The following is a 23,542-nucleotide window of genomic DNA, read 5'->3' as shown; positions in this document are numbered from 1 at the left end:
TAATAATCAGATTTTATGTTTGTATCTTTTTATATTTCACTATACCCAAAGAAAGGAAAACAAGTTATTAAACCTGTTTAAAAAATATACATTGTTAGGCAAAATTAATGTAAATCACAATGGAGCCCAAATGATGAAGACATAAGTTTTTGCATTATACCACTAAATGCAATAAAAATTTTAGGATTTATTTATGTAAAACTTACTGTGAAATAATGGAAATCAATAATTTTAGATAGAAAATAAATCCTGAAAATTTCTTAGAAAACATTTGAAAATAGGCATGATATGATATCTTTCATTATTTTTTCCCCTTTGACATTGCTGTTTGTATCATTTCAAAATTCCAGATGCTAAAGGATATAACCATTGTTAGTTGATCTAAATCAGCTTGAAACATGTTACATTCCCCAGTTAAATTGAACTAAATACCATCAATTTCTCTTTGACATATACTTTAAAAATTATAAAATGTTTTATATTGTATTTTTTTTCTATAGTTCTACAATTTAAGTGGGTCTTCCTAAATTCTAGGTTAAATTCTAAAAATTACTATACTATTTGTGGAACTCTTTGATCGTTCCTTTAAGGTTATTTTAAAATAATTTCCATAGGAATAAAATTTTTCCTTTTTTTGCAGTTACCCCTTTATCTCTCTTTTTACTGCAAAGAAAGATTTGATCATATTCTATCTGGAAAAATACCCATATTTCAATTTTTCTGCAAGTACAATATGCCAAATAATATTGGTCTGTAAAAGTAATAGATCAGATTAGATTCAACTCTGTCAATGGAAATGTCATGGGGAATTTTAATTTTCTCACAATAAGACCATAAAAACAATTTTAAGGGTCCAAGTTAATTCTCCTCTCTTAGAGTACACATTTAGTTATAAGGAATCTCATACAGAATTTCAAAAGCATTTCTAAAATTCAGTATCCTTTTACTTTATTTCGTACAAGCTCCATAGCATGAGATTTAAATGCTAATTATAGTGAGGTGTGCTGAATAAAGGAACTTCTTTCTGTTTTCTGAAATGTCAGGATATGAATTTACTTCCCTCTTTCCCATGAAGTGTTTGAATTTGTAGGTTTACTATTTTAAATATAAATGTTAAAGAGTTCATCACAAATTATTTTTTTGCAGAACAAACATTTGTGTTGGAATTCTATGGAAACAAATATTAATGCGTGCTTATTCCTAACTAGTAAAAGCAATTTTTGATTGTTCTCTGCCTCTTCAAATGTTTTCCATTGCTTGGGTTTGGTACAGATGACATGTGTAAAAATTTCTTGATTCTTCTGTTTTTCTCTTAGATAAACACAGTTGAGAATTTCCAAGGGAACCTTTTTTAGTCAGAGATCTACTTTTTTTTTATTTAAAGCTTCAAACATGTAATTACTCTTCTGATTGATATGTAGTCAAATACAATACTATCCCTGCTTTTTTTTTTTTTCTCCCTCAGAAAAAACATTAAGCAATCTGTTTGGTAGGGTGAATAGCAGAAAAAGAAATAATTTATTTGCCCATTGAAATATAGTTCAGCTATAACAGGAAAAGTTGTCGTTATACCTTATTAGTTAGCATTTTTTTTTTTCCAGATCGGGTTTTAAGCCTCCTAGAAGACCTATACAATTTGTGATTACCTACTTGTTTTGTTATTAAGTGTAATACGTAAAACATGAGGATATTTAATATGGCCATTATTAGGCTGCTTAAGAAAAGTAAAATGGATTTATGTATTTCACTCTTAGGGATCTTTTCTTTCATATTTTCCCATATTGAATCAATTTTCCTTTTCTTCTAGCTAAAAAGAAATCCATTATGTTAAAAATATTCAGTAAAATAATAATGTCCCAGAACTCTTGAAATTTTTATAATGGGATAGCTTTCTTTACTTTTTCCCTGAAATTTAGTCAGACTGGAGAGAACCCATCGGCAGTCATCCGTTACCCCTCAGCAACACTTAAAACCATCTCAAAACATGAAGTGAAGAATTACATATTCAATTGAACCTTTTAAGGATGTTTATAAGTCACAGTCTATGTTTAGCACCCAGAAGACAAGAAACAGAAGTTAACCTCCTTGTTTTACAAAAAGTACATCACTGCAATTACCCTGTATAGTTATATAATATCTTCAACATTTTATAGACTTAAAAAATTATTTCTAGTTTATATTTGAAAACTGTGGTCCTGGAGATGCAGTTCCTTCTGGGAAGGCATAGCAGATGCAACAGAGGTGGGGAAAAAAGTGAGGGCCCTTGAATTTTTGTGCATTCGTTCTCTTCTAAGCAGTATAATTTTTCTTGCGTTCATCAATGTTTTTACTATTAAATTCCATATTTACTTTGACACAGAAAGCCACTCAGCAGGTCTTAAAACACAATATGCTGAGTGTAAAAAAGGTCAAATATTCAGAGCAATACTGGCAAACATAGTCAATTATTTCAATATTTTCAAATATTCACTTTTGGGTCATGGTGAATTTGAAAGCACATCACTTTCTAAATCTAGCATTACCTAGATTAGTTGCCTCTTGAGGCACTAGATCAAGTGTGCAGAGAGGAAGTTATATTCACAAGGGAGTCATCTTTGATCTAGGAGACTTCTCACATTGAATGGAATAACCATATAATTGGGTGGGGATACTCACCTGGATTTCCTCTCCCCAGGGTCAGAAAAAGTTGGCAAAGACTAGTCTGGAGCAAGGGCACCATGATGACTGCTGGTTTTTCAGAATTTTAGCTGGAGGCATTTGGGGAGCTGTGGGAAGTGGTGCTTGTTTATTTATTTATTTATTTATTTATTTATTTATTTATTTATTTATTTCAAGAATACTTGTTAAGCACTTACTGTGTGCTGGACACTGTTTTGGGAACTGGGTAACTAGTGGTGAAGAGATAGATGAAAGGCCCTTCTCTTATGTAGTCTCCAGTATAATATTACCTGGAGTCCTGGCCACACAGCTTTGGGCTGGCATATCCAAAGGGGCAGGCAGATCACTGACATATGTACATTGAAATATGGAGTGGATTCTGTGGAAATGGTTTCTATCATTTCAGGAAAACTTTGTGATTTTAATCTGAACAAGAAAGTGCTAAAGAAAAGAATTGAGGCGAGAAACAGCCTAAGAAAAAACAATATAAAGCTGGAAAAAAAATTGACAAGTTTTTTTGTTTGGTTGTTTTCTGCTGGAGCAGAGGTTGCGATGGTGGATTGTTAGGGTAAGGCTCATGGGTGGGGGATATTCAGCCCCAAATTATAGTGACGGTGTCTGTTTCATCACAGGATAGGAAATCTGTTTTAATGAGAGTATGCACAAACTGTAATGGGAACATGGAATTAAATGCTTAGGTTTGCCTTATGGAAATCTTGATAGGGGTGGGAGTAGCACTAGATGTGGAAGGAAGAGTAGGATATTTGCCAGGACAGCAAGCATACATGGGTGTTAATGTCAGAAAGTAGTGGGCTACTCTAACTACTAGGCACTGCTCAGTGACCACGTGAGCATCAGGAAACTGAGTGAGGAAGAGATGGTAATATTCTGAATATAGAATTGTGCAAGCTGGAGAGAAAGGAATGTTATTGAAGGGAAGGGTTTTGGTAATGGGTTGGTTATATGTGGCAGTGAAGCCCCTGTATTGACTTTCCTTTACCAGGCTGCATGTTAATCACAAGTACCCATTTGCATGTTAAACAACCCTAGTTAAAAGTGTAATCCCTATCCTTGGAGCAGTGAAAATGTTTATTAGCCTCAAAGACTAATTATCCTGGGCCCTTACTTGACTGAGTCAGTCATCCTCAGTTGTTGAAGATTAAGGAGGCAAATTTGCCATTCCAAGACAGGGTAGTAGTTTGACTAAGGGTGTATTTTCTGTCTGTACCACTTGTCAGCATACTGATTATTGGTCATCGACAATTTTCAGTCCTTTTTTACCTAGACTTTAAGCTTTTGATGGACTTGTATATCCCCCTGGGTCCCACTGCAGAGTGGATATTCAGTAAATATTCTTAAATTAAAAACTGAATATTGAACCCCAAGTAAGGAGATGAAATGTAGTCTTGGGTATCATATCCTATTTAGGCTTCTGTATAGTCAGCAAGGTTTCACCTAATCATCTTCTCCCATGGAGCTGACCAGACTTTCTCTTTTTTAGCCTGTGATCCTGATGAGACCACACCTCAGGGCGCCCCGGCTGCAGACAGGCGGTGCCTTAATGTGTACAATGCAATCTGCAGATGGGACATCAGCCTTCTTTCTGTGGCATAATTCTTATGGACAACCTAACATGGGGATTTAATAAAAATGTACATGTACTCTGTGAAGAATCCAACAACAAATGAAGGAAACTTTTGCCTGCCTTTGAAATGGGTGGACCCTGAAACATTGGTCTGTTTGAAGTGGCATCTCAATCCATATGCAGATGCCTCATTCCTGTCTACCATTATTGGACTAGAGTACCAAGTCCTGATAAGACACATCACTCACAATGAAACTGTATTCTCAGTTTTTAAGCTTTTCTGATATGCCATTATTGCTGCTGTGTTTCCTGTTTTATGTAGGTGGTAGCCCTCGGAGAGGTACCAGATGGGACTGTGGTTACTGTCATGGCGGGTAACGATGAAAATTATTCTGCTGAGCTCCGAAATGCCTCTGCTGTTATGAAAAACCAAGTAGCAAGGTTCAACGATCTGAGATTTGTGGGCCGGAGTGGACGAGGTAGGTCTCTGACTTTTAATAATGATAATGGAATAAACACGTTAAGATCCTCTGATGGACAAGTAGGCTAGTCTTTATACAGACCAGCACCTTCTTTTACTCATAGAATAACTGAAAATTTTATTTAAAGGCATCCAGATGAAGTTGAGTGTTTTTCTGAGTACTCACTCCTCTTTCATTTTTCAAAAGTGAAATTGAAGATTCAGTGCTTTCAGAAGGACTAACTCCTGATTTTGCTGGATGTGAGCATGTAAGGTAGAGCGAACAAATTGAAAGCTCAAATTCTCAATTATGAGGAGTGAAATAACTGAGAAAATTGAGTGGCAAAAGGGGAAAGATAACTGAATACATTGGATCAATTTCCTGATGATAGCAATTTTGCTCTCAGTTGTTACAAGGATAACTAGCACAATGCTTGTCATTTATTATACATTACCTCTGTGTAAATCTGATTTGATTTACTCATAATTAGAATCTATTTAAAAATCATAGTCTTTTACAGAAGACTTTTCATTTGACTAAGTGAATAATGTATTACTTATGTTAGAGTGACTATAGAGAGCTGCCTACACAGATGAATGATTGGGACTCAATTTCCACAGTACTTAAGGGGTTCTGCCATCTGGATCCATAAACAAATATTAGAATTCCTTAAAAGATCACACAAAATAGAAAATATTTCTTTTTAGGGTGTCACAGCTATTTCATAAAGGGGGTTAGTATTTTAAAAAGCAGCCTGTAAGGATACTAATATTTTGGGTTTTATTTACTTATTCTATAGAGAGTCTGTTAATAGTCATCCATTGTAAGTATGATGTTCATTTATTTATTTGTTGAATCTATTATTTTAAGTATTCCATAAGAAAGAGAGAAAAATAGTCCACTAGGACCAAGGTGAAATAAATTATAGAACCCACGGAATTACTTCAACCCAAGTTTGAATTAGGAAATGAGAAGTATCAATTTTTAAACCATGTCTAATAATTGCTCTTTAGTTTGGATCAGATGTCAAATTATTGCCATTGTAAAAACTTGATAAGGGAAATTCAAGCAAGGCTGTTTCCGACGAGTAGTTTTAGTTTACTTTCTAGGAACAGGGCCAAGAAGTTGTACTTTTTTATTTAAAAAAAATGATGCATGCTAATGAGATACTGTCACTGAAAGGTGGTTTGAAATAAAGTGAGGCTCAGAGCCTCTGATGGAATCAAAACTAAAGGGGTTATCTCTGCATCAGGTTTTAGTTTACTTTCATTAAAAGAAAAAAAAAAGACACATCCTAATCTCACTATTGAATGATTAGGTGTGAAGTGTGTATGTGTATATATTCATCCGTTCCCTCTCCCCCTCATCCCTCTCAGCCTCTGCTGCAGGTCCATTGTACAATTAAAGCTTCTATTTTTCTGGTAAGAAGAAATATCTGAACATGAAGATTTACCTGTATGCTCTGAATTGAATCTTCTTATGTACTATTACTTTTTTTTTAACTTGAGTAATGAATTTCATTTTTAAAAGTTTGAAGCTATACTTTATTTTACTTTACAGGTTCAAGCTAGTGTTTTCATTTATCTTGCATTTGTATTATAGAGATGCTGTATAACTTTTCTCTGATCAATTTGAGTAGAAACTATGGCAAAGTGATAGTGTACTTTGTAAACCCTCAACATATTTATTTTAGAAACTTCAAAGAGAAACAAAGGGTGTGCACTGTTTTACTATATTGGCTTTCTGAGTTTTGGCTGGTTTCCCAAATAGCAATTTTTATATTTAAAAAAAAAAAAAGACAGACTTAACTGCTTGCAGACTTTTCACGCATGGAAGATGAAGAAAGCTTCTTTTGATGAAGTGTAATTATGTCCAAACAGAGCTGACCCCCTCCCCCTATATTTCTTATGATCTTAACTGAAGAAAGTAGGATTTTTCCTTTGAAGCAGCCGGGACTTGGTGGAGGATCTGAAATGCTACAGTCTGCTGCCAGAGGCAGGATGGAGAAATTGGTCCAGACTTGTCTTCGAGACTTAGATTGGGGGTGAGGGGGAGCGGGTAGAGAGAGAAAGCAAAATTGATTTATCACTAATAATAGATTTTAGTATCACTACATTAACATTTTGTGAAAGGAAATGGTAGTATCAAACTGAAATGAAGAGGAAAAAAAAAGACAGCACTGATAAGAGATATCACTCTGATGAAATAAGGGTCAGTTTTTCAGTGTCAGGAAACCTTTTAACCTGCCTGTGTACCTGACCCGCTTTCCAGCTTCCTCTTTGGTTTTCACAACTTCTACATTTCTCTTCAGTGATTAAGTCTGTATCAAACACGCTGTTACCATTGCACTCCCCCCCCCCACCAGCTACTTAAATTTTCTTTTTTCAGTAGCATTCAAAAATAAAAAAACACCAAAGTTCCTGGAATGTTATACTCCTTCTTTTCTCTGGTAGAAATATAAACTATCAGAAATTGAAAAACCGTTTCAGATCTATAATGGAGCCACATCAGGACTTTGGCATTGGTGTCATCTGATGAGTGTGTCTTAAGGAAATGTTTTGCAGTAAAAGTAGAACATCAATGAAACGTGCATTAAGTTATGGGTGGCGTGTGGTTTTAACTTTTTTTTTCTCCTTTATATTTTGAAGAAGTGTTTAAAATGACTTTGGTCCTTGAGTTTTCTTGGTGTGCTTCCCGCTTTTGACATCGAACACGCTGCTTTTAATTTATAAATATTTTTAAGTACCTATAGTGTATAGGGCATGGTACAAATTCCTGCTTATAGTCTTCCCTCCCTGAATATTCCTGACAGCCCCTCAGGCTGAGTTGGAATTGTCTTTTTTTTTTTTTTGTTAAAGATTTATTTATTTATTTATACAAGCACTGGGTACAGTCAGAAGCGCAGTGAGAGAATTCACCAGAGCCAGAGCAGGGAACAGAACAGGCAGACTGATGAAATACACGGCTGAGGGGAGCAGCGGGCACGGCAGCAGAGGTCTGCACGCCATGTGGGACCCTCGCTGGCAGCTGGGGATCGAACCGGCACTGCAGAGACTGCAGGCAGCTTGGTAGCCCAGCGCTCAACCGCTGTGCCACCAGGGGAGGCCCTGGAATTGTCTTTTAATGACAGTTTCTGTTATATTAGAAAATTCATGATTTGAGGACATGTTCCAGAACTAGTTCTCAGATAAAGCCATGGATGATACAGTTGTTTAATGACTCCTGGCTTCCTAAGAACCAGCATTTTTAAATAGGAGCCTCCATTTTTATCGCTTACGGAAAATGATAAAAATCAAAGCTGGATAAAGTTTTTATATGAGGAAATAGTGAATGCCCACAAAATCATTTGATTTAGGAAATGGATCATTATTATAAGTTAAAGAACCAATTACCTAGTTGGGTAGTAGTTTCTGGAGGCTTCCTGAACTTTATATTCACGTTTCTTCTGAAGGGGCAATAAGAAATAGAAGGCAACTCCTTGATTTTTGTTTTAGTTGTTTAAACTACATATTGATTTCCTGGGATTTGATTGTAGGAGACCATCGTTATGCTTAAATATTTGTTTCCTTTCCCCAAACCTATCTCTTTTGAAAAAGAACTCTATTGAAAACTACTGCTGCTTTGAACATTTAGATGCTTTTTATACCATAGAGTTAATTTTATAATTGGCTTTGTTCCTTCATGAAGTGTTTCTCTACATTTAGGAGAAGCATTGATAACTTTAAATATCCTAGGTGATATTTAAAGAATATCCTAGGAATATTCTCAGAACCAGTTTAGATAATGAATGGGCAGAATCTTTGGCAGGTTATTTATGACATTAAGGACAATTGAGAGATAGACACCCCTGATTTGTTAGGATGGGTGCTTGGATGATAGCTGTCTTCTAAGCGCGCCTTTGGAGCCACTGTTAGAAATGCAGTCTTGGCTCTGGGATCAATCTTGGCTAAATGGCATCTTTTTAATATAAATCAACTTTTTTTTAATTTATTTATTTATGCATTCATTTATTTATACAAGCACTGGGTACAGTCAGAAGCGTGGGAGGGTGAGAGAATTCACCAGAGCCAGAGCGGGGAGCAGAGCAGGCAGAAGGCCCGAAGTACACTGCTGAGGGGAGCAGCGGGCGGCAGGAGAGGTCTGCGCGCCATGTGGGACCCTCCTCCAGTGGCCGGGGAGCAGCCGGGGATCGAACCGGCGCGGCAGAGGCCGCGGGCAGCTTCGCAACCCAGCGCTCAACCGCTGCGCCACCAGGGAGGCCCTAAATCAACTTTTTTTTTTAAGAGTTTTTTTTATTTATACAAGAACTGGGGTACAGGTCAGAGGTGCGGGAGGGTGAGAGGATTCACCAGAGACAGAGCAGGGAGCAGAACAGACAGATGGACCAAAGACACTGCTGAGGGGAGCAGCAGGCGAAGCAGGAGAGGTCTGCCACACCATGTGGGTTTCTCCCTGGCGGGCCGGGAATCGAACCCGTGCTGCAGAGGCTATGGACAGCTTCACAGTGCGGCACTCAACTGGCTGAGCCACCAGGGAGGCCCAACTTTCAATTTACAGTTGGTTTATCCCTACAGATCTCTCCATTGTTTGCAGGGCCTGATCTGAATCCAGTGGCTTCCTGTTCAACTTTCTAATCTCCATTTCTGTACATTTTTCAATTTTCTGTAACTAGTTTAGACTGCTGGCTGCCTTCTTCTGGTTATTCTTAATGTTTGTAAAAAACAAAACCCAGCAACAACAAAAACATTGTTCTCTAACCAGACAATTAAATTACTTAATTCCATGTAGCATCCAATACATGTGGATGAAATTTGGTGTACCTATGATATGTTGAAATAAAATGTTCTCATCTTATCTACTAAGATACTACCTTAGTAGATTCTATTTACTGTTTTGATCTTATAGAACTGATTGGGGCACATGTAGAAATAATTTACCTATTAGTTTTCTTTAATGATCTCTGGAAAAATTAAAATAAGAGCATTTTTATCTAACATTAAATTTTAAAGTCTAGAAGACCTCTGTTTAGATCCTGATATTTTCTACTTAATTACTTATGTGAATAAATTACTAAGCCTCTCTGGGCTTCAGATTCCTCATTTGTGAAATGGGGGTGATAAACCCAACTGGGTAGGATTAAATGAGATGACGTGTATGAGTGACAGGCATTTACTAGGTTTCTAATCAATATCCATCTTTCCCTGTTTCCTCCCCCCACCCTCCTGCCCAATTCCTGTCTTTCCTTTCCTTTTTTTTCTTTTTTCTTCTTGGCCATGGAAAAGTATAGCCAAAGAGACTTAAAACTATAGATACTGAGTAACAAATGATGTGTGTTTTAAACATATTTTAGGAACTTACATGGTTTGGGTTGAAAACAAAACCCATTCACTAGACTTGACAGCCAAAGACCTGTTCTACATTAAGTTTTGAATATAACCTGTTCCATATTAAGCTTTGAAAAGATTGCATTAAACTTTGCATTGCTACATATTGTTTAAGATTTGTGTTTTGATTTAATACCCTCAGCCCTCAGTACAGGGAAAAACAGTCTCTGACCAAAAAACAAAGCAAACTAAAATGAGCTTTTTAAAGGTCCGTTATAGGAGCAGGCTAAATGAATACTCTGGCCTGAGATTGCTGAATGTTTTATTGAGTCACTGTTTCACGCCCACCTTTTCCTGTCTTGTAACAGTTTGCAGTTTTGACTATCTGACATGACTAACCGTTGCAAATCTAACTGATTACAACTGTCAGTGAGTCTGTATAACAGAGTCTGTCTTCTTCTGGAGAAAGCAAACCTCCAAATCTGCTACCAAATTTTTCCCTGTCCTCCCTCCACCCCCCATTCATCACCTTTAGCTCATTTATTTGAAACATCAGATGTGATATTTCTATGAAGAGCACCTTCTGCTAAAAGTAAAAATTTATATTTATATTGGGAGACGTCATGCACATTTAGCAAAAAGCAAGTAACTGTCAGGGAGAGAGTTATTTAAAGATTTAACAGCAAGGAGGTATGTTAGGGGAGGGGGGCGGGGAGGAGAAAAACTTTGTTCCAGTAATGATGAAATCATCATACCACAGGCACATTAAGGCCAGGACAGGAGACACTGGCTCCTGTTAAAATGATTCCCATAAGAACCGTCCTCTTTCATCTTCTTATTGTAGTGCAGTTAAGCAAATGAAATGCTAAAGCCATGTGAAGTAAATAACATAATCAACAGTGATTTACTATTGTTCTCTCATGGGGTCGTGACCTAATCCTAAATAAAGACTTCTAAAATTGTCTGTGCTGGATGTGTTCCTGATGTTGGAAAAAACTGAAAGGAGAGAGAACCCTCCTTAAGTGTATCGGGGTTTTCGTTTTCATTACAGCTATTGCTACTGAGCAGCTTTTTTTCTCGGGGGCGGGGGGGTTGCTGACGCCTGCTTGTATAGTACTGCAATGAAGATGATAATCTTATGCTCAGCGAATTAAGTAACTCCCAAAGTGACGGAGGGTTTCTGAATTAGACTCTTGTCTTTGTTTCATTATCTCGTTCTAGAGATGCTTAAATGCAATTTGGACATCTAGACTGCTCTATTAAACATCAATAATATCTTTTAATGTTCACTGTGGATTTTCCCCTTTTACATCCGCAGGCAAGAGTTTCACCTTGACCATAACTGTCTTCACAAATCCTCCCCAAGTAGCCACCTATCACAGAGCTATTAAAGTTACAGTGGATGGACCCCGGGAACCCAGAAGTAAGTACTTGCCTTTTTATTAGAAATGGTAATAGAGTTTGTGGAGACCCCGCGAGAAGTTTATCCCATCTGTATATATTTGTAAGGAAGGACAGTTAGTAGAAAGAACTTCACAGTTAGTAGAAAACAAAATTACAGTTTTAACCTTTGCCACAAATTACTAAGGCCTCGATCTCTTTGGGAAATGAGTGAACAATTATATAGTCACGGTAACTATTTGCTAAGAAATTCTGCTCATCCACTGTACACAATAGACAGGGCAGGGTAGACCCATGAGAGCTAAAGAAGAAAACAATAAGCTGAGAAATCTTGAGCTTAGTCAAAAAGCATTTGCGTTTGTTTCCCATGGTCTAAGAATGTGTTTTAACTTTTTAACTCGCCCACTCAATTCCCTTTATAAAGAGCACACTGCTTAATTACAAAGAATTTATTTGCAAATGATAACTTGCTTGATTGTTACAACACTGTTGTTTGGTCATGTTCAAGTTAATTGTTATAGATAGAGTCAAACCAGGTTTAAGTCCACTTTGGTTTATTTTTCTGTCTGGACATCCAGAAGGTTTAACCAGCATCAATTTAAGATAGTGCACACAATCCATTTGGGCTGCATTTGCCTCCTAAATCTAAATTGAAACAGGTTTACTCTCTCCCGGTCCCCCCTCCAAACTGATTTGAACAAACTTGGTATAGCAGTATTTAAATATATTTAGAGAGTAAAGATTATTTGATATATACAGCATTAAAAATTCTGTGCCAATGGAAACATCTAATAGAACTCTGCCTTTGATGAATGAATTACATTGGCATCTTAGCCATTGTGTTGAGAGTTTAATTTCGTTTGTGGTGGAGGTACAGCTGGCAGAAATATTTGTTATATAACAATGCACCTGCCTAGACAGTGAGAGTGGCATATCTTTTCTCCCCTAAAGGAGAGAAACGGGCTGCCTTGCCCGTGTAGCTTGTTTTCTAGCAGTGGGAACGTAGGATGCCTTCTGTTCCTCTTGCCACCGTCTCTCTTCACAAGGACTGACGGCTTGCCTGAACTAGGAACGTTTCCTGCCTCAAAAACCAGTCTTTGAGGTTTTTCTGTTTTCCTTCTCTTGTGTGTATGGCTTTCTTCTTGGTTCACAAGGTTGGGCCAGTGCTGGCCTTGTCTGTTAAGTCTGAGCACGTCCTACTAGGTGGTTGTCATTCACGTGTGTCTGGTTGCCTCAGGTCTCCTGCCATCTGGATGAATGATTATGCAGAGCAGGTGAATAGAACAAAGTAGGGATGTCTCGGCTGGCAGGAGCTTTGCCTGACTTTCCTGGACTACCATGAAGTGGGGATGATGCATTGTGATGGAAGATATCTTCTAACAATTTTTCAAACTGGCCCTTGCATTCCTGAAAAGGCAAGGCTATCCATTTTAGTAATGCATAAGGCAGGATAGTAGTTTAACATTTAGCACTGCTAACTTATCTTTTGAAGATGTTTCCCGATGATCTCAGCTCCTTTTTTCAGTTCTGGGAAAAACAATTATTGTGTGTGTGTCTGTGTGTCGTGTCCATACTCTCAAGAGCTGATGCCTAAAAGTTGATGGTTGGGAGAGGAAACAGAGAAGAATGGGGGCTGCCCTATTCAAATGATGTGACAAAAGAGGAGGAGGCCAGTAGCTTTGGAAAAGTCACTTTCTATCATGTGAGAGTAGCTTGACCTCATTCCAGAGAAGTTATTGGTAGGATTAATATGTTGATAGGCTTACTGTCCTGTAAAGGCAGAGTAGTGCTCTGGAGGAAAGGGGGTTAGAGATAGAGGGAAGATGTGTGACCCTGAGTTCAGGCCTTCGGTGCTATTAAGGGTGGGAGGCGGAAGCAGATACAGATCGTAAGTGGCAGATTGCTGCCCTAGATCAACCTGAATGACATTTCCCATGAACTGAAAATATCTGCGAGAATGTGATGTCATTTCTCTGACATCATAAGGTGACTTGCCAAACTCAGTGACTGGTTATAAGGATGGATCTAATATCAGTGACATCTTAATGTCACAATTCTACTGGATTATCTCCTCTAGCCTGCTCCTGGCCATCCCTGACCTGGAATGTTTGAAATTCTGTTTAGTAGTATTCTGTAAATGTGAGGCTCAGGTGTGGAAAATGCCCAGAATTTTCAATTTTCTTCAACTGTGAGTATAATAGGATTTTGTTTGATTGGTTGCATGTACACAATGTTAAATAGGATCCTCTAGAACGTGAGTTGGCAAGCTTTCTCTATAAAATTCCAGATAGTAAATAATTTCAGCTCTGTAGGCCATGATTTCTGTGACAAGTCTTCAACTCTGCCATTGTAGCTTGAAAGCAGGCTCAGCCAATACATAAATGAATGGTTGTCACTGTGTTTCAATATGACTTTATTTACAAAAACAGGTGGTGAGCCAGAATTGGAGCCCAAGTTAAGCTGCTGACCCTTGTTCTAGATTTTGAAGTGTCTTATAGTATCAACTGTTAACAGAGAAGGGCTTTAGAAAAAGACTGAAGTGAGGAAAAAAAAAAGAAAATGTAATTATTTTAGCTTCCTCTCCCACACAATTATAATTCTATCAATAGTGGTTATTTGTCATTTAAGCAGTATATGTCTGTTTATTACCATTGTGGTTGGAAGGAGTTGAAGATTTTATACTACTGATTCCTGTTAATAGAATTTCACTCTTTTCTCTAAAGATCAGAATATAAGTTGAAAAGTCTGCTTTTGAAAAAAGACAAGTTCTGGGTTAACTGGGTCTTCAGTCAACATAGTGCAATGTTGAAGGGTGTGGGCTTTTGGTGTCAGACCGTCTGGAGTGAAATTCCAGCTCTACCATTAACTAGCTGTGTGGTGGTAGACCAGTTACCTAACTTCTCTTTGCCTCAGTTTCCTCATCTGTTCAAGAGAGAATAATAGAACAATATCTACCTCATCAGTTGCCGCAAGGATATTAAGTGATGTAATGTATGTAAAATCATAGCAAGGTGACTGTCATGCATGTAGTAAGTGCTTATTAAATGTTAGCTATTACTACATCAATTTCCCTCAGTGTCAGAAGTTTACTGTAGAGTTTCGCTTAGCATATGCTTCCAGGAAATAGATACCATCTAGATTTTGTTCTCTAGTGTATTATTTTTCCCCCAGATGGCTTTACTAATTTCTGCTCATTAGTAAATGACACTAATAATGGTTATAAATTATGCCTCGAGCAGGTATTCATGCTGCCTGGGGACAGCTGTGCATAAATGATGATAAACACAATTTGTTTGCAGCAAAGAGAAGTCTAAGAGAGGATTCTATGGCACTAGTGCCCCCATCTGAGGCCCTGGTTATCAACACATCTGCCAAGACTTGCTTTTCACTCAAAATCAGAAAGGTTTCCTCCTTCTATGTTTTCTCTCTCTGGCAGCTGAACCGGTGCTGTCACATCACAAACAACTTCTTTTCTTAATATACACATCTGGCGTTGGCAGTTGGACTAACTTCATAAGAGCACATGATCATCACTCATTACAAGATTAAAAAGTACCCCATGGCATCATTGATGTTTTTTAACTTTGATCTTTTGCAGTTGTGATTCATCTCAGTTATAAAACTTCCCTTTAAAGGAACATAGCCGATGACTTATTAGAACCTTCATCTTAAGTAGCGTAAACATGAAAACGGTGCACATCTTTACAAAATGCCATTTATTTTCTTTGCCAGCTTATCATTTTAAGACATGACATCATACTTAAGATCCCAAATTTGTAAGTCTTGTGTTTAGGCAAGGCGTTTTGACCTTCTGTTGGCAAGTCAGCTCTGAGGAACAACTGCCTTATGTTTGCCAGCAACAGAAGCCAATGTAGCAGCAACAGTAATGCATATGGATGCCTAACTATTTTAAACATCAGTTTCTATTAGGATCCTTTGTTACATTTATGCACTTGATTCCAATCCATCTGATTTAAAGAATCTTTTACAGGAAGGTGAAAACTTGGTTAGCAATGTCGTGTTCTATAGTAGTGGTTCTGAAGAAGACGACTAATGGAAAAAGGTACTATTTGCTGTGCAGAGGGTAGAAAAGGTACATCACTTTATAGAATCAGAATCCCTTTCATTCTCTTGTAGATTTTTCATTTATCTATTGCTAACTAACTAGCCATCCTCCCCCGCAAAAATGGCTTGAAACCACCGCTAAGTTCATTATTTCTGTGGACTGGCTGGGGCTCGTCTGGATGGGTATTCTGAATCTTGCTTGGGGTCTGTTGTGTGACTGCAGTAAGAGGGAGGCTGGTGCTGACTATACAACATGGCTTCGTATTTCATGTGTCAGTGTGATGCTGGAAGATTGGCTTTGGCTGGAATGGTTGGACAGCTGGGCCATTTGCTCTCTCCCTATAGTTCTAGGGTCTCTCCACTGTCTGTCTCCATGTGGTCTCTTCATGAGGTCTTTTCAGCACAGTCTGACTTCTTATATGGCAGCACATGACCCCCTAAAGAACACACTGGAAACTTTCAGGCCTTTTTAGGACTAAACATTCAGAACTGGCATATGGGGCAGGGGTTCCTTGATCCACCAGTGGCATTACCTTCCATGAGTGAGTCATTGGTGAATCAGGAAAAATAATTTTCTGAGAACTCTTGACATTTTATCTGGAGGATATTTAAAGTTCTACAAGGCTACTTTAAATTTCAACTGTAGTGGCTTCATTGAGCAAATACCAGATGCTTTTACCTTGTATTTACAGATCAGTGTCAAACTGTGCCAGACTGATACTTGTAGGAGAAAAGAACATTAGGTGTTTGAAGAAAAAGAAGTTATGAACCTAACTTGACAAGTGTATAGCAGAAATAGCTTATAAATCCTCAAATGGACAGGTCTGGAGGTTTTGAGAATCATCCAGTTTTGAAAATTCTCATTTGCCAGCACATCTGATGCCTGATACATGTGAGGGGGTTTCTAAGAGTTTTTGTGTATTGTGCTCCAGGGATGTAGATCACAGTCACTTTCAAGGAGGGACCGAAGCCATTATCACTGTATTTCCTGCTGGGACACTACTATCCACAGCTGTACAGCCACCTGGCTGATTTGATGGCTGCTGGGAGAAGCTCTGCCTTTTCTTTCTAAGTGATCTAGCCCCTTCCTGCAGGCTTAGAAGACTCGGCTGCTGCTCCCTTCTGCTGGCTCCATTTGTGATTTTGATAATGGGTGGGCACTTAGGTGAGTGAGAGGTTATTTGGAAGTGCGGGCACTGTTTTTATTTCTAGGGCTGCCTCGGTAACCTGCTTCACTCAGCTTGGTAAGCTTAGGTCCTGCAGCTAGACTGTCTTCCTGTTTGCTCATTCTCACCTGTGCCCAATATACCAGCAACTGTGTAATTCTTCAGAGAACATTTTAATATTTCCTGTTCTTTAGGTAGTTCCAGTTGCCAAAATTTTACCTCACCAACTTTAGGCGACCAATTTAAACACAACAGTGTGAGCCAGGCTTGGTGTCACCTCATTTTCCTCTTGTGCTCTTCCACCTAGTTGTGAGACTGTTTTCCAATCAGTTAAAGTGTGGAGAGAAAGAAGGGCTGGGCATTTTCTCTTCCTCATTCCAGATGATATTGGTGGCAGCTCTAATTTATGCTCCATTATTTTCATCCTATTTGGGTGAGGAAATAGACATTTACTTATTTACCATTGGTGGATGCTTATTTAGAGTTTGGTTGCATATGAAAAGGAGGATAGGAACATGTAAAATGTGTTTGTGGAGGGACAGCAGGCTAATTTTTTATAAGTTATTTGATATCCTGGACACAGTCTCTGCATTCGCGTAGTTGCTGTCTGTGAAGACAATTTGAGAAAACCTTGATAGGCCTTGTACCCTGATGCCACAAGCCTGCATTTTAGTCCTCAGTACAAAAGAGTAATAGAAAAGCCCTTAACTTGTGACTTGCAGGCTTTTCTTGTCGCTGCAGTGCCCACAGAATGGACACTGGGTAAATGCCTTTTTTTTCGATATTTACAAATCAGCAAATACAGACACCAGTTTGCTTGTCATAAATATTAATCATTTGGTCACTAGTGTATAAACTATTGTTGAAAATCTTTGACTGAAGAGAATAATAACAGTCAAAAAAACTGTTTCTTTTTCCCTACTCTTTAAGGAGCATGGAGACGGGTGGGAGTCAGCAGTACTGGTGGAGGTTATGTCTGGTGGTTGGAGGAATGTGCTCTTGAGAAAAGCAGTTTTAAATCTCTTTCAGTACTTTTTTTTTGTTGACTGACTGTCAGGAGCTGGGAAGATGGCCAAGAAGGAAATGACACATCGAGAGGCATTTTGTGTTGTGCAACATTCTGTGGAACTGATGCAAGGATATATGGCCTGTTTACACATTCCTTCGTTAGCAGACTGCATGGCAGTAATTTAATTCAGCAGCACATGGCATGCTGCAGCAAGGAGCTATGGCCTTAACATCCTTTCATGGCAAATTATCACAGCCGTTAAAACATGCTCATGTCCCTCCTTTGCACTCTTCCCTGGCTTCCCAGTTCTGAATGTGCTTTCTCATTGTGTGAGGCTTGTGTTAACAAGGAGCTGTAGCTTTTACAATTAGAATGCATTTTCCACATGCATTTATTCCAGTTGATATATTTGCTTCTGACTAAATATAGCATGGCAGGTTTTCAAGAGATATGTGTTCTAAAAACACATCCACTCGATCCAAATGTGTCAGTAGTTTGTATCTTGATGTGAGCCAGAGATCATTCATTCTTGAAATTGTCTTAGGGACTCAAGAGAGAGATTTGATGTATTTATTTGTAAAAAACAATTTTTCTTTCTGGAGCTGATCCCTGATAGATCGCTGAATGACTTGACTTCTATGTTGTTTGTACTGTAGCATTTTCTTCAAGGAGAATAGGGTATATTTTAAAATAACAGAGAAAAAAAGATTTAGTGTGTTGCTCATCATATTCATACATGTCCCTACCTAGAATATTTATAGGAGACTTTTATGATGTCAACTAATGCACACCTTTGATCTTCACATAAAATCTCAAAAGTCTTTATTTACATAGAAGTATGGAAAATGCTCAAAATTTTCAAGTAACTTGTTAAAATGCAGACGATTTAGATCTAGCATAGTGATTCAAGATCATATGTAGCATTTCAAATAGGAGACTGTTTGGGAAAGGAAGGACTCCCAATTCTTCTCAAAATTTCTCTGCTACTGTGGACTGGTGGCTAAAATCTATTTGCTCATAGACAAAACCCTTCATTAAAATTTGAGAATAAGACTTAAATGCAAACACCCCTGGAAACGGTAATTGAGACTTAAATTCATTTTAGGATAAAAATGAATAATTTGGAATGTTTTCTTGGGAGCAGGTTTGGGGAGGTAAAGGAAGAGTGACCAGAGCAGTCCTGGGCCTGGAAGGTAAACAGTGAGTCAGGTGTGCAGGCAGAGCCTTTGTTGGACCAGAAGCCGTTTGTCAACTTCAAGCACTACTGTTTGTTGCAGGTCAGTCTTAGAAGTGTTGATCTCCAGCACTTTTCAGGTCTGGTGCCCTATTCATAGTGCAAGATAATTTTAGGTGTGGGTTTTTGCTTTTTATATTTCCACATCTTTTGCAAATACTCCCCCCCAACTTTTGCAAATACTTCCTTTTTATGGAATATTTCTTATCCAATTTTGTTTTAGGTACGTGCTAACTTTCCTCCTGTGGTGGGTTGAAAATTTTCATTTGATTTCTTTATTTTTTAATTAAAAAATTTTTTTGATTGAGGTAACTTTGGTTTACGTTGTTGTTTGTATCTTTCTTTTAGTAGTAGTCATCGTTGCCATTTAAATGTGGATATTTGTCATAATAAAATGAATCCTGATCTCTGTCCATGTGTTGTATGAGCACTTTAGCACACTCTCAGCTGCAGTCACCCACTCTCCTAATGTTGTCATCTAATGTTTTTATCCTTGTTTCATGCTTCCTGGATTAGTCATTTAATGTTTTAATTGTTTACTTTACATTTGCTTTCATATTTATCACTATATTTGCTCAGTGTTCCTTCGTGTACTTAGGTTCTTCCTTCTGGATTCAGTTTCCTTTTTCTTGATGTAGATCCTTTGGTAGTTCCTTCAGTGGGAGCTTGTCAGTGGTGAACTCTGAGTTGAGTTCCAGAAAATATTAGGGGTGGTGTGTCCTGGCCGCCAACATGACGTGACATGAGAGGCACTCCGCTGAAGTTGTCTGCTCTGAGTGCCCTAGAGCCACACTAGCAGTCCTTTTGTGCTAAGATTTTCAAGTCATATTACCAGGTTGGTTGTAGTACCATGTAAGGAAATAGCAGCCCCAAGGTAGGTATGTTTTTATGGAAGCTAGAGGAAGGAAAATGGTTCTAAGTACCTGTCACCATGAGTCCAAGGGCCAGTGGATGGAGAGGGAGATGGAGGGACTTTTCTTGCAGAGGGGCCAGTGACCAAGAAAAGGAAGTTAAGCCCCCCCCCCCCCAGTTCTACCTTTGGTGGACCTTCAGTTGCTTTGGAACTTTCTATCCAGACTTATGTGAAGGACCTCCATAACTTGATCCTCAGAGGTTATCTGGCCATTGCTCATTGAACAACCAGAGTAGCATTTCTTAGATGTTGGTGTCTACACACACACTCTTATATTAGTAGGGATACAGGACTCAGAACCAAAAGATGCTTCTTTTATCTGTAAATAAATGGTTGTATGAAGCAGAGAGGGAGGAAAATTTGTGGACTCAAGGAGTTTGTTTTAGAAGAGTCGGAAGACTGCGACCTGCATTAGAAATATGCCTAAGTAAAATGTACGAAGGGTTCTGGTGTTGCTTCCATGGACCCCTTGCTGGTGTTGTGTGAGAAATGGACAGTGGGGAAGAGGTGAGCTAACACTAGAGTGGTGATACTTTCTGCCTTTCCATCAACCCCTGGGCTATTTATACAACCTCTGTGATATGCATCTTCTTCTTACCTTCTTGGCATTAAAATTTATGAACTACAAGTTGGGTAAAAACAGTTGCATGGAAGATTTAGCCTGCGTTGCATGCTTCTTTAGGGTTGGCCCTGGACAGGACTAGTAGAAAAATATGGTCCCTTCAGGGAGATAGGCTATTAAACAGTAAGTGAGAAATATAGGTGTGTAAAAAAAGGTTAATTATGAAGTCTGCGTCACTAATTCTAGAACGTTGGTTTCTGTTTCACCTCCTCACTGTTTACTCTGTCCTTCAAAACCAAGTTACAATGTTCTTTTTTTGGTACCAAGACGGCTATTTTAGAGTTTCATAACAAGGAATTCATATTGTGGCAGTTTGTATTTAAGGTGTGTTTTCAGTTATGCTTAAGGTAGCTGGAGGACTTGGAAATTCCTCTTTGAGGCCTCAGTGCCATCTTAGTGACCCTAAACAAATCACAAACTTCTCTCTGGTTCAATGTCTTCATCCTTTAAATGGAAATAGACTGGAAGACAACTTCAGAGTAACTGGGAGTAACTCCTTAGGAATGATCATAAAGTACTTGGCACACTTGAAGGGCAACTTAAATACCAAATAGTAATTATGTAGCGCCTTTCTGCCAAGGAGTTCCAAATGCTTAGACATTACCTCACTGATCCTCTTTATATCCCTTTGAGGGATGCATTATACATTTTACAGGCAGGTAAACTGAGGCATGGCCATTTGAAAATTCATTTGCTCTATGTCACCCTGCAAGTCAGCAGATGATTTATGGAGGTGGGCAAGGAGCCCAGGTCTCTTCCTGTTTGGTTATTCACTACTGAAAGTCCCTCATGCTTTGTCATGAAAACTGTAGAGGCTCTGGTGTCGGGCCCAGGGTATTCCTGGTGGATGTTGGGAAGTAGTGTTGCCTGGGAAACAGCCCTGGTGATGTGGTCGCTTTGCTTTCTCGACTAATAAGCCCCAGTGTGTAAGACCGGACACACAGAAGGCACATATAATTTGTTGAATGAGTATTGAATTCATTAGGATGCAAGTTTAACGGAGCTGAAAACAGTGAACTTTGTGAGATGAAAATAACAAGTTGTGTAAATTAGCCCTTAGTAGACTCCACTTTAAATGAAGTAAAGTTAGCATTTGAACAGGAAATTAATTAAGGAAAAATTGCACCAGTAGAAAAATATAGATCAGTAAATGGTAGAAAAATTAAAAAATGACTCAAAGGAAGAATACACAAAGCGCTTATAATCGCAGCTGCTTAAAGTACCATCAGTACTTTAATACGCCATCTCCCAGATAATGCTAGGACTTTTGTGAAGGTAATAACAGTGAGGGAGGAGCATCAGGAAGGGGATGGGAAGCTGCAAATGACATGATGACGTGGACACTGAGACAGGAGAGAAGAACTGGAGACAAGCCTGTTTGCTCTGATAGCAGGAACAAGCTGATAGGGCTGCCAGCTCCAGGTACTGTCTTGCAAGCGGCAGCTGTCTCTGATGGACAGGGCCAGCCTTGCCTGAATAAGCAACACTGGATGAGTCTGAGAAGGACCTCTTCCTCCTGCTACCCTGGCCCACTACTAAAAATACCATTTCTGCTTAAATAGCTGACAGTCTTTATTCTTTTTTTTTTTTTTTTTAAATAATTAGGTGCTTTAACATATAAACATTTCTGGCTGTGGGACATTTTTTATTCAAAAATTATTTTTGAATGTGCACTCTTAGCCAGGTATGCAAAACAAAACAGACACGAACCCCTTCTTCAAGGAGCCTGAAGTCTGTGGGGAAGATGGCAAGAAAACAGTAAATAAACATTTATCTGTAATTGATTCTAATTGCAAATTGTGTTAAGTGCTATAAAGGGAACTAATGTAGTAATAGAGAAAAGTGGGTGACGGGACAGAAGGGGGCTGTTCTAGAGCAGCAAGGGAGCCCTGTCTAAGATGAACTTTATAGTAGAGATTTGAAGGGTGAGGAAAAGCCAGCTCTTGGATGACACATTACAAAGCCCCGGAAATGACGAGTACGAGAATCTGATATCTAATTTCCATAGAGAAGAGGCATTAGGAATGAGGAGGTTAGGAAAAGTTGCAAGAAGAATTGACTAGAAGCACACACCTCCAAGCTGTCTGTTTCATTACTCTACCCCGTACCCGTGTATAATTTGAGGTGCGTAGAAGGATTCTTGTTATCCGTCCCCATAGGCCCCAAGCCTCTCTCATGTGATTGTCACCACAGTTTCTGAGATTCTTTGAGTTGAAGCTTTAAGGACAGAGGACCTCATAGGATACCACATTTTAAGACACTTCGGTTAACAACTTGGTTTAAGTGAGTGGATTCAATCAGATGAGCTGGATGTGTATTTTTTTCAGAGGATTATTTAAGGGGATGCGGTCTGAAAAGTTTGGGTGAGGAAGACCGAGTGGGAGGAGGTGAAGCGGGGTGTCTCTTTTGTGGCCTGCACTTCCTGAGAATACAGGATCCTGAAGAACATGCTTTTCTTAGAGAAAGCCATACAAGCTGAATTGTACAAAAAATAACTGAACAAAGCAGTAGGATACCTATTCCAGTTGATTCTTTTAGGATTGTATATAATGCACTAAAGTCTGAGGCTTTTATAAAGGACAATGAGAAGCAATTCCAAAGGTGAGCTGGGTTTCAAAACATAAGAGCAACATGGAAAACTTAAGAATGTTTAGTAAAGAGCATTGATGATGATTAAAGGATTGTAAAATTGAACCTATAAGGATAAGTTAAAAGACTTGGGATTATTTAGCTTCAAGAAGAGGAGACTGAAAAATGACTTAATAACAGACTTCAAAATTATGAGGAGTTATTAAGCTGTGTATGGTGACCAGCTGTTTTGTTTCTGGCACAGTCAGAGAAAGAATAGGTCTTAACTGAAGCATGATAGATTTGGGTTAGATTTAAAGAAGAACTTCTTGAATATAAGAATTATTAAATAGACTAGGTCCCTGAAGGCTGAGGGCTTGATGGAGGGCTTGATAACCAAAATGAAAATGCATACATTGTGCAAAAATGAAAAATGATGTAAGAATTATATAAAATAAAATATATATATAAAAAAAAACAAATACCTTCATCTTTGTGATCCCCTGTGTGTTTAAGAAGTACAACAAAGTACCACC

At 38.4% G+C, this 23,542-nt stretch overlaps 1 protein-coding gene across 4 annotated transcripts in view; it reads left to right on the top strand.

Annotated features, from left to right (window-relative positions):
- Positions 1-23,542, top strand: part of RUNX2 (RUNX family transcription factor 2) — a gene marked incomplete at both ends in the record, with an annotated part of 210,434 nt that overhangs the window by 94,724 nt on the left and 92,168 nt on the right. For 3 of the 4 annotated variants that reach the window (XM_084227833.1, XM_084227834.1, XM_084227835.1), the window contains 2 exons: positions 4,566-4,722; positions 11,347-11,451. In XM_084227833.1, the coding sequence (XP_084083959.1) occupies positions 4,566-4,722; positions 11,347-11,451 (262 nt within the window). The remainder of the gene's footprint in view (positions 1-4,565; positions 4,723-11,346; positions 11,452-23,542) is intronic. The other variant, XM_084227836.1, reaches the window with a different exon arrangement.

The sequence above is a fragment of the Talpa europaea genome (assembly GCF_964194135.1).
Source record: "Talpa europaea genome assembly, chromosome: 2".
NCBI classification, from domain to species: domain Eukaryota; kingdom Metazoa; phylum Chordata; class Mammalia; order Eulipotyphla; family Talpidae; genus Talpa; species Talpa europaea.
Note: the sequence above shows the minus strand (reverse complement) of the source record. Positions and strands in the feature narration are given on the sequence as shown.